Raw genomic sequence first — 17,720 nt, forward strand, 5'->3', positions numbered from 1 at the left:
TTCTAATTTCACGGCCCACCCCCGCCTCTCAATTTTCGGCAGCCCCCCCCCCGCTTCTCAATTTGAGGCGGCAGCACACTTCCCCCCCCCCCCCACCTTGTTCTCTGCTCCAGGGGGGGCCATGTCTGAAGCTGTGTAAGGGGCCCCATAATTCTTGATGGCGGCACTGTCCCCATGCTTTATTTAGTTGAAAAATCACTTTGAAAAACATCCCCCTAACATTTCTGGTAATGGCCATCTTGAATAAGGGCAAATGATTTATGTAGTATTTACTTCCTGGAATCCATCTGGCCTTAGCTCAAGTATACATGCAGGAGAGTGTATTTAGCTGAGGAAACTCCGCCTCCTCTTCTCCCCTCCTGAAGACTCCTGGGATGTATGACATCATTTGCCTAGGCAAGAAACTAGAAAGTAACTGAAGAAATGTAAAAAAATATATATATATATAATATATATATATATATATATATATATATATATATATTTAATAAGTAAATATGGTATACTTCTCTATTTACTAATGCTAGCATCATGTGGATTAAAAATAATCATGTTGATTGGAAGAGTGAAGTTCCACTTTAATGATTTTCACATCTATAAAAATAACTCAATAGAACATCTTCTCCTTTCCTTTCTCCTCTCTTCCCTCTCCCCACTTCTTTCCTTACCCAGGAATGCTACACTGTTATTTGTTTTCAGTGATTAGAATTGTTATGTTTCTCCCTATTGAGATTGACTAATTGTATATTGTAAAACGATACTCGACTTGCATTTGATTATTGAGCCACTGTATGTTTATTTGCATATTGAAAATCAATAAAAACATTTAAAAAAAAAAAAAATAACGCAATGTTTCAGTTAAAGCGGTTGCATATGGATTTTTTTTTTTTTTTTTACACCTGCAAGGCAAAAGACATAATGAGTTAGTATGCACCGCTTACCTCGGAACGAGGAGAAGAGAACTTACCTGGTCCACGCCGAGCGAGATGTCATCTTGACTCGGCGTGTCTTCCGGGTATCGCCGCTCCAGCGCTGTGATTGGCTGGAGTGGCGATGTCGTCACTCCCGCGCATGTGCGCGGGTGACTTCAATTCTGCAATCAGCGGCGCATTGCGAGGGGAATATCTCCTAAACCGTACAAGTTTAGGAGATATTCTTCATACTTACAGGTAAGCCTTATTATAGGCCTTATTATAGGCTTACCTGTAGGTAAAAGTTTAAAAAAAGCCTATACAACCACTTTAACTTTAGATCAGCTGTTCAGCAGAACAAGTACGTTTACAAATAGTAAATGCTGACTTAAATTGCTACCAATTTCCATTTTTCTTTAACCGGTTCCCGACCGCCTCCCGTACATATACAGGGGCAGAATGACCCCCCTGCATGAAACCCCGTACAGGTACGTGGTTCCTTTAACAGCCGCCAGAGGGCACGCTTGCGCCGCTGTGTTAGCTCGCTGCACGCCTGGGGACGTGATGCGTGTGGTTGGCTGGTCGCCGCCGGCCACACGCATTTGCGTGCATGAGCGCCAGCACAGGGATTTGTGCATGTAAACACACAAATCCCTGTGCTGTCAGAGGAGAGGAGACATGTCGTTGGTTCCTAGTAAGTAGGAATCCTATCCCCATACAGTTAGAACACACTGAGAAAACGCACATTTAACCCCTTGATTGCCCCCTAGTGTTAATTCCTACCCTACCAGTGTCATTTACACAGTAATCCGTGGATTTTTATAGCGCTGATCGCTGTATAAATGTCAATGATCCCAAAAATTTGTCACGTGTGGCCGATGTGTCCTCCAAAATGTTGGCATACCGCTAAAAATTGCAGATCACCGCCATTACTAATAAAAATGCCATAAATCTTTCCCATAGTTTGTAGACGCTATAACTTTTGCGCAAACCAATCAATATACGCTTATTGTGTTTTTCTTGTTTTTACCAAAAATATGTAGAAGAATATATATTGGCCTAAACTGGTGAAGAAATAGTTTTTTAAAAACTTTTTGGGGGATATTTATTATAGCAAAAAGTAAAAAATATTGATATTTTTTTTTCAAAATTGTCCCTCTTTTTTTTGTGTATAGCGCAAAAAAAGGAAACTTGCAGAGGTGATCAAATAGCACCAAAAGAAAGCTCTATTTGTGGGAAAAAAGGGACGCAAATTTTGTTTGGGTGCAGCATTGCATGACCGTGTAATTGTCAGTTAAATACTTAACGACCGCCGCATGTACATATACGTCCACAGAATGGAACGTACAGGCAGATGGGTGTACATACGTGCCTGCCTAGACGTGGGTCGGGGGTCCGATCGGGACCCCCCCCCTGTCGGAAATCGTCTTGGAGCGATCTGGGATGAGGGGCGGCTATTCGTTTCTAGCCACCCCCTCGCGATCGGTCCCCGGAGCTGAAGAACGGGGAGAACCGTATGTAAACCGTATGTAAACACGGCTTCCCCGTTCTTCACTGTGGCTCCGTCATCGATAGGAGACACAATCGATGACATCAGACCTACAGCCACACCCCCCTACAGTTGTAAACACACACTAGGTGAAACATAACTCCTTCATCGCCCCCTGTGGTTAACTCCCAAACTGCAACTGTCATTTTCACAATAAACAATGCATTTTAAATGCATTTTTTGCTGTGAAATGACAATGGTCCCAAAAATGTGTCAAAATTGTCCATGTTTGCCATAATGTCGCAGTCATGAAAAAAATCGCTGATCGCTGCCATTAGTAGTAAAAAAAAAAATTTTTTATAAAAATGCAATAAAACTATCCCCTATTTTGTAAACGCTATAAATGTTGCGCAAACCAACCGATAAACGCTTATTGCGATTTTTTTTTTTTTTTTTTTACCAAACATATGTAGAAGAATACGTATCGGCCTAAACTGAGGAAAAAAAATATTTTTTTATATATTTTTGGGGGATATTTATTATAGAAAAAAGTTAAAAATATTGCATTTTTTTTCAAAACTGACGCTCTATTTTTGTGTATAGCGCAAAAAATAAAAACCGCAGAGGTGATCAAATACCACCAAAAGAAAGCTCTATTTGTGGGGAAAAAAGGACGTCAATTTTGTTTGGGAGCCATGTCGCACGACCGCGCAACTGTCTGTTAAAGCAACGCAGTGCCGAATCGCAAAACCTGGCCTGGGCCTTTAGCTGCATTTTGGTCCGGGCTTAAGTGGTTAAAAACGCCACTCCATGTTATTCAATACACACCATGGCGTTTTCAAGCTGTAACAGGAATGGTCGTTTTTAAGCTCCAAAATTATCGCTATACCGAAGTTTTTTAGCGTCTGCGTTTTTAAGCTGTCAAATGTTTATTATGTGATATTGCACGCAGGGGTGGACTGACCTGAGGGCCCCATGCCACTAGGATTGCCAGCCTCAGTAAAACCAGGGACAGTATGTAAAAAAATCTGTGTTTTTTTTTTTTTTTCAATCCCAAGATTATAGCTGCCCCACCTCTCCAGTACCTTTTCAATGTGTGTGTGTGTGTATACTGTGTGTATATATTGTGTGTGCATATTGTGTATATACTGTATATGTATACTGTATGTGTGTGTATACTGTGCGGCCCCATAATCTCCTATTGCCCGCGGGCTTCATAATCTCCTATTGCCCCATGAGTTGTCAGTCCACCCTTATTGCACGTTGTTTTATACTTTTCCTTGGCTTTGTGGGTAATTTCAGAGTGAAAAATAGCAGAGGGATATATTTTTTTTTTAAAAACACGCCTTAGCGATAACTCTTACAAACGACATTTAACGTGCATTGACGCCAAGTCAAAGCTCTAATAAAATCAAATTTTTAACGCCGCTTTTTCCCAGGCATCGTTACTAGCTTTACAGCCCGTTTTTTTAAACGTCCGTGTGCATGAGGCCTAACAAGTGGAGAGACTTTATCTGCTCACTGGAAAGTCTGCCAAGTTCTTAACAGGAAACATTGTAACTAATGCTTCCTTCTTAGATCAAAGGGATAAACTTCTGTGTGCGTGTGTGTGTCTGTAACTGTGTGTGTAAAGAAAACGGGCAGTCTGCCAAGTTTGTAACAACATGAAACATTGTAACGAACTTCCTTCTTGGAGCAAACTTGTGTGTGTAAATGCAGGAAGTTTAACCACCTAAAGTCTAAGGGCCAGATCCACAGACGAAGTACGCCGGCGTATCTACTGATACGCCGGCGTACTTTCAAATTTCCTGCGTCGCATCGTTGTTTTGAATCCTCAAAACAAGATACGACTGCTTCTGGGTTAGATCCGTTAGATCCGACAGGTGTACGTCTTTGTACGCCTTCGGATCTAAGATGCAATACTTCGGCGTCCGCTGGGTGGCGTTTTCCGCGTTGGGTATGCAAATTAGCGATTTACGACGATCCACGAACGTACGCACGGCCGTCACATTTTCTAACGTCGTCTGTAGTCGGCTTTTTCCGGCGTATAGTTAAAACTGGTATTTTGCAGCGTATAGATAGAATTGCCATGTTAAGTATGGCCGTCGTTCCCGCGTCGAAATGTGAATTTTTTTTTTGTGCGTAAGTCGTCCGTGAATAGGGATGGACGTAACTCACGTCTAAGTTAAAAAAAATGACGTTGTTGCGACGTCATTTCGCGCAAAGCACGGATGACGCATGCGCAGTTCATTCGACGCGGGGACGCGCTTCATTTAAATGAAACCCACCCCCAACCCGCCCAATTTCAAATCCGCCGCCAGAAATACACTACGCCGCTGTAACTTAAGGCATGAACTCGCTGAGGATTCGAATATACGCCAGGTAAGGTACGGCGGCGTAGTGTATCTCTGATACGCTGCGCCGATGCAATTGTATGTGGATCTGGCCCTAAATCTTTTTCTGACACTTGTTTCTTAAGTTAAAATCAATATTTTTTTTGCTAGAAAATTACTTGGAACCCCCAAACATTATATATATTTTAGCAGAGACTCTAGGGAATAAAATGGCAATTGCTGCATTATTTTATGTCACACTGTATTTGCCCAGCGGTCTTTCAAATACAATTTTTTGGGAGAAAATATACTTCAATGGATAAAAAAAAACACGAAACAGTAAAGTTAGCCCATTTTTTTTGTTTTAATGTGAAAGATGATGTTAAAGTGGAGTTCCACCCATAAATATAACATTACATCAGTATTTTTTAAAAAATGTCATTAGTCCTTTAAGAATTTTTTTTTTTTTTTTAGATGCCTTCAAAGTGCTGTTGCTAGGCAGAATAGTTAATCTTCCCACTTCCTGCACCTAGGTGCTTAAGCTTCCTAACCTACTCTGCACAGACTCCTGGGAATGTAGTGGGTGTAACTTTCCAGGAGTCTGTGCACTCCCCAGTCTCGAAGAATCATGTGACTTGGACAGCACAGGTGCTGAAACCTGATCTGAAACCTATTACACTGCTTGTGCAGCACTGAGCATGTGCGAGATCTGCAAGGCTGAAATCCAGGAAGTCATACAGTCTGGCTTCATGATGCCCACACTTAAGATGGCCCCAGTCAATTTCTATTTTATAAAGTGTCTAAATGCTGTAACAACCTAACAAAACGGACCTTAGTTTACAGACTAACTTTACTAGAATACATTAAGCTTGTGTATTACAGGGGTATTTATATTTAAAAAGTGAAATTGTGGCCGGAACTCCGCTTTAAGCCGCGAGAATCGTGATCTATCTTCTAAGTAAAAAAATTGTGCTTCTCATTTTAGCCAGAATCGTGCAGCTCTAGCGGGTGTCAGTACATTGTTAATGACACCCCCAGATCGGTTCACAGATCGCAGTGATCGTATTCTCACCCATGCCATCCTATTCCAGTGCGGGGGGGGGCCGCAATTTTTTATTTTGCAAATCTAATGCGAGTTCAGCCATACAACTGTATGGCTGAACTCGCACTGCACAGACATTGCAGTGTGGGTGCGAATCACATGTGATTTCTAACATCACACAAGTGTGAACCCGGGCTAAAGGGGATGTTATTTTAAAGAGGTGATAACTTGTGTGATCTTTATGAAACAACTTTTACAATAATCTTTAAATACCATTACATACAGAGCTGACTAAGTAATACATTTTTTGGATTAAGATCTGAGAATTGGTGGGTAAATAAGTAGTGGTGTCGGGGAAATAACAAGAAGAGGAAAACGGCTTTGTGAATGGAGCCTCTGGAGTGAGAAAGTGAAAGTGTGGATGTTCTGTGTTTTGGCACCATCTCATGGCCAGGTATTTTGTTACATCATCGCTCCCAAGTATCTGGATAAAAAATTCCTGATTTTCGGATAGCTCTTCATCTTTTGTTTACTTTTGTATTTCAATTCATTTCTTGAGGGAGAGATTCTAGAATGTTTCCAGAGGAAGTTATGCCCATCTGCTGCAATGTTCTGATCCTGTGCGTTTCAGCCAAAGACGTAATGCAGTTTCATCTACCAGTGAAATCTTTCCCAAACACTAAAACTCATAAGAATACTGGGCCAGATTCACGTACAGCGGGCGCAATTTTACGTAACCGGTTTACGTTACACCGCCGCAATTTTTCCGATTTTGTGCCCGATCCACAAAGCACTTACCTGGAAATTTGCGGCGGTGTATCGTAAACGGGTCCGGCGCAAGGCGGTCCAATTCAAATGGGGCGGGTACCATTTAAATTGGGCGCGCTCCTGCGCCGGACGTACTGCGCATGCTCCCGTCGCAAATTTCCCGACGTGCTTTGCGCGAAATTACGACGCGCCAACGTTTTGTGAATCGCGACGTGAAAAAAGATTTACGCCGGGAAAAATAAAAGATTTTAAAAAAAATCAAAAGCGACGCAGGAAAGACAGGCATACTTTAACATGGTGGAGTACTTTTACACCATGTTAAAGGTGCACTATCTTTGCGACGGAAATCTAACACTAGCGACAACGTAACGACGGGAAAAAGCTTTGTGGATCGCCGTAACTCCTAATTTGCATACCCGACGCTGGTTTACGACGCGAACTCCCCCCAGCGGCGGCCGCGGTACTGCATCCTAAGATCCAACAGTGTAAAACTATTACACCTGTCGGATCTTGGGGATATCTTTGCGTAACTGATTCTATGAATCAGTCGCATAGATAGAAACAGGGATACGACGGTGTATCAGGAGAAACGCCGTCGTATCCCTTTTGTGAATCTGGCCCACTATACCTATACAATAAAACCTTGGTTTAAGAGCGTTTTGCAAGACAAGCAAAAAGTTTATTAAATTTTGCCTTGATATACAAGCGATGTCTTGATATAAGAGTAGATGTCACAACGGAGTATGAAAAAGAATAGAGGAGCCTCTAAAGCCCTGTACACACGATCGGATATCTGATGGAATCTAATCCGATGGATTTTTTTCATCGGATATCCGATGAAGCTGACTTTCATCAGTCTTGACTGCACACCATCGGTCAAAAATGCGACCGTGTCCAACGCGGTGACGTAAAACACTACAACGTGCTGAGAAAAATGAAGTTCAATGCTTCCGAGCATGCGTCGACTTGATTCTGAGCATGCATGGATTTTTCACACAGACTATCGTTTTTTTTCTATCGTTTTTTTTTTTATTTACAGGAAAAATTTAAAACATGTTCTATTTTTTTTCACCGATGGAAAACAAACTGATGGGGCCCACACACGATCGGTTTGTCTGATTAAAACAGTCCATCGGTCTGTTTTCATCGGACAAACCGATCGTGTGTACAGGGCTTAAGTGTTGCAATATGGTTACATTTAATGAAGGCACAACATTTAGCAAATTATTGCTACACTTAGAGGTGCCTCTTTTCTCTTTTATACCCTGTAAAAAAAAATGCTTTGATATACAAGTGCTTTTGGATTACAAGCATGTTTCTGGAACGAATTATGCTCGCAGACCAAGGTTTTACTGTAACAATACATGACACAGAACAATAAATCGCAGTGGATTGTTTAGACTGATCAGCCCAATGTTTATGTTGAACCATGTTCAAACCAAGTCTTGGCTGTTCAGGCGCTTATCCAAATGCTGGACATTTTGCTAGTTCAGCAGTTGCAGAACATCTTATTATGTACTGCTACTAAATGTGGCAGCTCTCTTCCTTCCTAGGTGGATGCTGCATCTGTCCCCTGCCGGCTCCAAGACTGAGAACCGAGCGATCAAACACTGCCAATCGCTTGGTTCTCACAGCTCCCTGAGCAGAGTGAATGTGTCCGTCGGTCACTGCTTTCAGCTCTACCCCCCCTTCACTCACTGGAGTGCTGGGCCGGAGAGAGGCCAGGAACGGCTGGCTCAGGTTTTCAGCGGGTCACTGAGAGGGTGAGCCTGGCATGTGGGCAGATCCCAACTTTATTGGCGCGATCTTGCCCGAGCTTGGACTGGCTCCGTGACATCAGCCGACAGCAGACTTCAGTCCACTGTCAGCTGAAAACGTGTCACAGGAGCGCAGAACGGTGGGGGAATCAATGTGCGGGTCCGGCGGACCCAATGTCCGGCAGCCACCCACAATCACTTCACAGAGGCAGGACGGGGAGCTGTCTATGTACACAAGGCAGATCCCTGTTCTGGCAGAAGAGAGCATGGAAGTCTTCCGTTCCTAGTAATCAGGAACAACGATCTCTGTGTTCTTACTGTCAGTACTTTCCCCACACAGTAAGAAAGCACACACAGGGAACACACCTAACCCTTTGATTGCCCCTGATGTTGACCACTTCCCAGCCAGTGTCACTTATACTGTAACGGTGCATTTTTTTTCGCACCGATCACTGTATTGGTGTCACTGGTCTCCCAAAAATGTCACTTAGGGTCAGATTTGTCTGCCGCAATATCGTAGTCCCACTAAAGATCGCTGATATTACCAGTAAAAACAAAAAAAAATACAAGTCCATAAATCTATCCCATAGTTTGTAGACACTATTAGCCAGATTCAGTAAGACTTACGACGGCGTATCAGTAGATACGCCGTCGTAAGTCCGAATCTGCGCCGTCATATCTTTAAGCGTATTCTCAAACTGAGATACGCTTAAATGTTGCTAAGATAAGACCGGCGTGTGTCTCCTACGCCGTCGTATCTTGGCTGCAAATTTACGCTGGCCGCTAGGGGCGTGTACGTGGATTTACGCCTAGAATATGCAAATGAGCAAGATACGCCTATTCACAAACGTACTTGCGCCCGATACGCTGTTTACGTAAGGCATTTTTCCGGCGTAAAGATAAACCACCAAAAAGATGGCGCAGCCCATGCAAGGTATAGCCGATGGAAAACCTGTCGTATTTTACGTCGTTTGTGTAAGCGTACGTGAATGGGGCTGGGCGTAGGTAACGTTCACGTCGAAAGCATTGAGTATTTCCGACGTGATTCTGAGCATGCGCGCGCGGAAGTAAATCCCTAGTTGTTTACAACCAGAAGTAAAGCCTCCAGTGTCATTTGCCGGTGTTCTGTCAAATTGGCCAACTCGTCAGAAACGCCACCCACGTCACTTCCGGTTTCTTCAAGCCCTCAGTAATTGAAGACTTTGATGAATTGCAATTTGGACACAACACCGGCAACTGAACACAGTACAGGAAGATTTTGCGTATTTTGACAGCACGGCGGGTAACGAGGATAAAGTTGTCACCGCCTTGGAGGCAGACATTTTGTTGGTTAGTATCGGAGCAGAGTAACAATCTCCACTCATAATATCGTGCGCTGGACTGAATTTGGTTGCGGGTGTTGTGTCCAAACAGCAATTCATCAAAATCTTCAATTACTGCTGAGTTACAGAACCCAGAAGTGACGTGGTTGGAGTTTCTGATGAGTTGGTTATTTTAACAGAACACCGGTATTTTGTAAAATTTCATTTTGTATGCTTTTTCATTTAACAGAAGATGGTCTTGGAAATGAACTATTATGGGATGTAGAAACTGTCAATGTATAAGATTTCCCTTGGAAAATAGCAATACATTTTGTCTGTTTTTGTCTTTGTTTAGATCAATAACATTGGGAAACTGAAGGATTTTCTCCTGGAGCACAGGAAGGACTATATCAACGCCTGCAGGTCAGCCCTTTTTAACATACATTTTTTTATTTTATATTGGGGTTTTCAATGGTCACTGGAGATCCACCATTTCACTCAAAGTGGGGTTGTAAGACAATTTATATTATTTTAAAGTGGTTGTAAACCTCAGACATGAAATATAAACAAAGTATATGCTTCTATGGTGTGTACTTTTGCTCAATCCAGAGCACCAAGTGTAATTTCTGTCTGCTGCTTCATTCCTCTATCAGCATGCAAGGGTAGGGCAATAGGGTGGTCGTTGTGTCCTCCATATTTTCCTCCTCTGTTTTCCTCCTCATTGGGTGCCAAGCAAGGGTGGGAGGCCTACCAGGGAGGTTTCTTCTGGGCTACATTGGGCACCTTGCACAGGGTCACTTTGACTACACATGGGGTAGTCAAGTATACTCTTGTGCTGTATTCATTAATGCCCTGAGATGAGGTTGAGGCTGCTTTGGGGGAATAATCAACCTAAAGGTGCGTCTTTGCTTTTAGAGTTGAACATACACTTGCAGCGTAACTGTTGTTCAGTTAATTCTCGGGTCCCTGTACACCTTCTCTGTAACTTGCATTTAGAAGGGACACGCTGAGCTCTGTCCACATTCACCTGTCCAGCATTTTCCACTACCATATCCTAGTAGTAGAGTGGGTCCTGCCATGCACCCTGCATGGGCTACAGACGTGCATTTAACTTAACTCCTGAACTTCTGTACAGGATGGGATTCTGTGTGGCACAAATCCTCTCCCATTGCTCTGGGAGACAGGCCATTGGCAGAAGGAGTTCCCGAAAACCTCAAACTTGCTGCTAGAGGCCATTCCACCTATAACAGGTACACGGTACTGACAGATTTCTGTAAAATTTCCGTTACTCTGGGTAACAATTTGTGTCTTTACACTTCTCCTCTACACACCAATGTCTTCATACCTTAAAGCGGAGTTCCGGCCACAATTTCACTTTTTATATATAAATACCCCTGTAATACACAAGCTTTAATGTATTCTAGTAAAGTTAGTCTGTAAACTAAGGTCCGTTTTGTTAGGTTGTTACAGCATTTAGACACTTTTTAAAACAGAAATTGACTGGGGCCATCTTAAGTGTGGGCATCATGAAGCCAGACTGTATGACTTCCTGGATTTCAGCCTTGCAAATCTCGCACATGCTCAGTGCTGCACAAGCAGTGTCAGATCAGGTTTCAGCACCTGTGCTGTCCAAGTCGCATGATTCTTTGAGACTGGCGAGTGCACAGACTCCTGGAAAGTTACACCCACTACATTCCCAGGAGTCTGTGCGGTGAAGCTGAAGCACCTAGGTGCAGGAAGTGGGAAGATTAACTATTCTGCCTAGCAACAACACTTTGAAGGCATCTACAAAAAAATTTTTTTTTCGTAAAGGACTAATGACATTTTTTTAAAACTACTGATGTAATGTTATATTTATGGGTGGAACTCCACTTTAATGTGTTTAAGACCCACTCGGTAGACTATATGTGCTGGTTACTTGCATTACACCCCTTTCAGTATTCTCAGACCAGGACAAGGTTTCCAACACTTTACTTACACTAAAGTGCAAAAAAGGGAATAACAGAGTCCATTAGTCATAGAAAATAATTCTTCCCCAATTCCCTTTTCAAACTACAGGCTGTCTGCTGCCCCAGCATACCTGTAAAGTATGTTTTTGTGCAATACAGAGTCCATCAAAGGCATTCTTTTAGTGCTGGTGTCTTTGGGGCGAACCCCAGGTTCTGAAGACTTTACATCCAGGTGTTGATGAGCAACATTTTCTTGCTCCTCATGGGTGTCATTCTCTCATTCCCTTCCAGGCATCAGTCTTGGCTCTCTGCTAGGCCTTTATCGAGAACATGGTGTTGGAGATAACTAAAATCCATACCGACCCTAGCCAGCTCTCTCGGGTTCCATGCTTTTGAGCTCTCTGTACTGGAATACTATCCCAATTTATATTATAGGATTAGTTGGCCAGTCCCAGAGAAGAGCCTACCAAATAAGCCAAAGAACCGGAAAAGGCATTAAAGTGGTTGTAAAGCCACTTTGTGTACTTTATAAATTCCTCTCCATCCACAATGTTATGTGCCCCAGTGTATGTTCTACATAAAAAATATGTAGCTGTATAACTTATTTCAGAGCACCTCTCAGCACTCACGTGACTGCCTGCCACTCTCCTCTCCCGATCTGAGAAGTACAGCGGCAAAGTCTGAGAATCCCTCGCTAACGTCAGCAAGGAGAAGAGCGGTGGGCCGTCATGTGGGTGCTCTGAAATAAACTATACAGCTAAAAAAAATTATGTAGAACATACGCTGGGGCACATAAAATCATGGAACAGAGGGAAATCTATTAAGTACACAAAAATATTTTAGCAGCAGGAGGGGGGCCTTGTGCCTAGCTTTTTCCAGGAGGTAGCAGAGAGTTACATTGTCATTACTGGAGCCACCAGTAAGTGGACATTGGCTGGGTCTTGTTGTTGTTGTTGTTATTAACATTTTTGTAAAATGTTTTTAAAGCGTTTTTTTTTCTTTGTTATTGGGGAGGGGGAGATGATGGGCTGGGAAATACAGGGGCAGATTCTCGTAGAATGGCGTAACTTAGGGCGGGCGTAACGTATCTCATTTACGTTACACCGCCGCAAGTTTTTCAGGCAAGTGCTTTATTCACAAAGAACTTGCCTGTAAAGTTGCGGCGGCGTAGCGTAAATCACCCGGCGCAAGCCCGCCTAATTCAAATTAGGCGGGTAGGGGGCGTGTAGCATTTAAATTAAGCGTGTTCCCGCGCCGAACGTACTGCGCATGCGCCATCCGTAAAATATCCCAGGGTGCATTGCTCCAAATGACGTCGCAAGGACGTCATTGGTTTCGACGTGAATGTAAATGGTGTCCAGCCCCATTCACAGACGACTTACGCAAACGACGTAAATTTATACATTTCGACGCGGGAACGACGGCCATACTTAACATTGGTTGCGCCTCATATACCCTGGGGCAACTTTACGCCGGGAAAAGCCTAGCGTAAACGTCGTAACTTTACTGCGTCGGTCGCGCGTACGTTCGGGAATTCGCGTATCTAGCTAATTTGCATACTCGACGGGGAAAACGACGGAAGTGACACCTAGCGGACAAAAAAAAAATTGCATTTAAGATCCGACGGCGTAAGAGACTTACGCCTGTCGGATCTAATGGATATCTATGTGTAACTGATTCTAAGAATCAGTCACATAGATACGATGGCGTTGCGCCGTCGTAAGCCATTTGAGAATCTGGGCCACAGTTTCTGTCTTGACTACTTCTAAGAAGTATTTTTATTGCTTTTTCTTTATGTTCTTATAAGGGGAGATTGAGGTTAAAGGGAGTTGTAAAGGTTCATCTTTTATTTTCTAAATAGGTTCCTTTAAGCTAGTGCATTGTTGGTTCACTTACCTTTTCCTTCCATTTCCCTTCTAAATGATTTTTTTTTTGTTTGAATTTCTCACTTCCTGTTTCTCCTCAGTAAGCTTTCCACCATCATCCGAGCAGTGGAAAGTCATTCAGAACAGCTTACTGAGAAGGAACAGGAAGTGAGAAATTCAGACAAAGTAAACAAAGAAAAAAAACATTTAGAAGGGAAATGGAAGGAAAAGGTAAGTGAACCAACAATGCTCTAGCTTAAAGGAACCTATTTAGAAAATAAAAAAACTAACCTTTACAACCCCTTTAATCTTTTTCAGTTCTTAAATAGTTTCGCCAAGGTCTGGTTAAGATCCAGCCACTTGGCACTGGGATTGAGTAGATTAATTTGTTTGTGTGCTGTTAGATTTCATTTTTTTTATATTTAATTTGAAGTAAAAACTGAAGGATTTTGATTCTGGAAAAATGTGTACCTTACCTTGTTAATAGGCATACTGCATCTCTTGTACTTCCTAACATTGTACAGCAGAGGGTGCTACCACAACATAAATAGAAGCGTTCTGGTGCCTCCAAGTACAAGATAACGTCCTTTTTTTTTTGTTTTTTTTTTTTTTTTTTTTTTTTTTTTTTTTTTAGTAGACTGACTTATTCTTTATAGGAAATATGTTTGTGCAAATATTTAACATATTTCCTGCTGTGATGTGTCCAGAAATATCCTATTAAAAAGTTGCCACTACACAGCCCACTGATCAAACAGCCATTGTTTGTCACTTACACCAACCATCTTTTTCTTTTTTAATTTTAAATTTAAATTTAAATTACATCCTTAAATTTGTAGTCCATTGTTTACTTCCTGCAGCCCTATAATGGTAGGTCTGCTCCCCCATATGGAACGGTGAAGGAGGACACACCGGACTCCTGCTGGGGGCCGCATGCGCAGATGGTGTGAACCCAACCCGAAGGTCATATTTTGTTGGGTCTTTCATTTATAATGTTGACATTGTGTTTTCAATTTGTAGAGGAGTTTGTCTGTATCCATTCCTTTTTACTTCTCACTTTTTTTTTTCAATACTTTATTTTTCAAAGATTGCACACAGAGCTTACAGAAACACCATAATACCAATGTCCAGCAAAATAGTGTGATCATACACAACCTAACAATAAGCAGACCTGAACTGGGCTGGAGTCACTAAGGACATGGAAAAGGGCAACCCACAGCGCCGATACTTTTCACTTTTTAAACCTAACTTTATTAATGTAACAAAGTGGGAGAAAAGCCCAATATCTGGTGGACAGAGACTCCATCGCACATTTTAATGAGACAAGATTTTAGATCGAAGGCTTAAACATTGAAGTAGGCTTTTGCGGTTTGGAAGAGGTACCGTATATACTCGAGTATAAGCCAAGTTTTTCAGCACCTTTTTTGTGCTGAAAATGCCCCCCTCGCCTTATACTCGAGTCACCTTTTTGCGCCTGATCTCCCGGATTTTGAGGACCTGGTACCGGCTGGCGGTAGGTCCCCTGGATCCCAAATTTCGAACACATGTAGCCCCATTCTTCCTCTACAAGTGCGCAAAGTTTGTTGTCCAGGGGACCTACAGCCAGGGAGCACCAATTTTTCAAAGCCGGGCACCCCTTCCATAGACTCCCATGTTAAATGGTCATTTCTCCGGTGACTTTGGGGACCCGATACTGGTCGATTTTTCAAATCTGGGCACCCCTTCCATAAATGTCGGTCTAGTCATGGGCACAGTGAGGCATGGACACAGTGAGGCATGGGCACAGTGAGGCATGCAGATGGACACCCTAGACTTATACTCGAGTTATAATGTTTTCCCAGTTTTTTGTGGTAAAATTAGGTGCCTCTGCTTGCATTCGGGTCGGCGTATACTCGAGTATATACGGTAAGTGCTAAGAAAAGTTGAGGTTTAGGGTAGGGGGCCAGGGAATTGCTTTTTAAATCCAGAACTTTTAACCACTTTCCCACCGCGCTATAGAGAAAATATGTCTACAGCGCGGTGGAGTTGTTCTGGGAGGACGTCCTCCCAGAATCCTCCTCTCGCGCGCCCCCTGAGACCCGGCGCATTACGGATCGCAGTAAATTGCCGCTGATAGCGGCCGTTTACGTCGTGATCGCTCCGCCTTGCATCGAAGCCCCCGCAGCAGTCCTCGTACCCTCCTCCATTTGGCGACATCTCTCCCGAGGGTTACTTCCAGGTATAGCGGGATCCGGCACTGTGATTGGCCAGAGCTGCGATGACGTCACATGCATGCGGGAGCTGCCGTTAATGGCACACTCATGGAAGCAACGCCACATACGTGCCATTGCTTCAGTTTGTTTTAGTGTGCATGTCCCGATGACATCGGCACATGCATGGGACAGGGGATATCTCCTAAACCGTACAGGTTTAGGAGATATCCTGGGTAGCTACAGGTAAGCCTTATTATAGGCTTACCTGTTGCAAAAAGTGTGATGTAAGGGTTTATAGCCACTTAAATTTTTACATGTTGGCCCTGAATGGCCCAATGGCCATAGTGTGCAATCGGCAGCGGCGGCAGTGTTGATATTTTCATATTGGCCCTGAACAGCGGCAGCAGCCACTAGGGTACATTTGTGCTGTATGTTAGCAGAAACATTACATGAACACTGTGTACAGACAAGATTATACATGGGATCTTGCTGGCAATAAGATCCTATATGAAATCATACGCCCCGTATGCATGAAGCCAAATGCAGCCTACCCATTACAGTACTGAAAATAGATTTTGTGTGGAACGACCCTTTAAGGCTGAAGGTTTCCACCTAAAGTGTTTCCAGTCATCTTTTCTGTCCTTCATCTTTCAGCGCTCTTCTTTCTTGCTGCCATAATCTGCTCCAATATCACATTTAATTTTACAGCTGACTGATGTGCCTGATACGGAAAATGAGTGCAAACTGTAAATAGATCTTTTTTCCTATCTCCAAGGAAATGGCATTTTTTGGATCAAAGTTCTGTATCGGTGAATCTTCTAAAGCAGCATTTCTTTTTTTCGCTGTCTGATCTCTTTGACTTTATGTGGGTAACCATGTGGGTAGAATCGCCAGGTTACATTCAGATGTGCACACTCGCTGAGAAGCACAAGGCCTTGTTATGGAGATGTTTTTATAGATCACTGTGGAGCTTTCACTCATCTATAGATATAGAATATCAGGCTGCACTTCTAATCCCGGGTTACCTGCGTGCGTTTTCCATTTCCAATTTCTGAAATGTATTTGATGAAGCATCATAACCTCAGAATCATGGCGCTGGTCTGTCATCAGGCTGCAAATTCAATGTGCCTGCTTCAAGACCTGCTATATCATCGCTCTCTAGTAATATACTGTATTTATTGGCGTATAACACTCACTTTTTTACCCTGAAAATAGAGGGTAAACTGTGCCTGTCTGTTATACGCAGGGGGCTGTGGAAAGTTTTTTTCCTGAAACTTCCCTCTTAAAGTTAGGGTGCGTGTTATATGCCTGTGCGTGTTATACACCGATAAATACGGTAGATTACAAATAAACAATGTTGCCTAAAGTGATTGTTTTTTTGTTTTTAAACAAAACTTTACAAACGTGTTGCTCTGTGCATTGGTTTTGCACAGTGCAGCCTAGATCCTTCTCTTCTCGGGTCCCTCTTCGGCTGTCCCGGCCCCTCCCTCCCGTCGAGAGCCCCTACAGCAAGCAGCTTGCTATGGGGGCTCTGTGTGTTCATCCAGACACAGATGCCGTTCAGCCCCCTCCCCCCCACTCCGGTTTGCTAACTGACTTTGACAGCCGCAGGATCCAATAACACCACGGCTGTGTCTCAGCCAATCAGGAGGGAGAGTTCAGGGATGGCCGAGGGATTTGTGAACATCGCTGGGCAGAGATGGGGCTCAGGTAAGTATTAGGGGGTGCTGCGCACAGAAGGCTTTTTATCTTAATGCATAGAATGCATTAAGGGCCCATTCACACGGGCGGACCATTCAGGTCCACCTGACACTTTTTTAGGCGGACCTGAACGGGCGCTCCGTGCTCCTCTATGGAGACACGGATTTCAGCGGTGACATGCCCGCTGACATCCGACCCGCTCCGATCCACCAAAGTGTGATGGAAGGAAAAGTAGGGTTTTCCTCCATCTATCGGATCGGGTGACAAAGAGCTCTACGTTCTGTCGTCATCCGATCCCCCATAGGGGAGAGCGGCGCTCTGACAGGTCGGTCACTGCACAGTGTGCAGAGACCGGCCTGTCATCTGCCTGCTCAGCGGAGCCCGCACACGGACAGCCCTGTGTTAAGGGGGGCTT

At 43.4% G+C, this 17,720-nt stretch overlaps 1 protein-coding gene across 1 annotated transcript in view; it reads left to right on the forward strand.

Annotated features, from left to right (window-relative positions):
• The window catches only part of STX18 (syntaxin 18), a 237,369-nt gene that overhangs the window by 109,434 nt on the left and 110,215 nt on the right, over positions 1-17,720 (forward strand). Inside the window, exon 2 of the mRNA XM_040335414.1 lies at positions 9,957-10,024. Coding sequence (XP_040191348.1) covers positions 9,957-10,024 — 68 coding nt within the window. The remainder of the gene's footprint in view (positions 1-9,956; positions 10,025-17,720) is intronic.

This window comes from Rana temporaria, chromosome 1 (genome assembly GCF_905171775.1).
Source record: "Rana temporaria chromosome 1, aRanTem1.1, whole genome shotgun sequence".
In the NCBI taxonomy this organism is placed as follows: domain Eukaryota; kingdom Metazoa; phylum Chordata; class Amphibia; order Anura; family Ranidae; genus Rana; species Rana temporaria.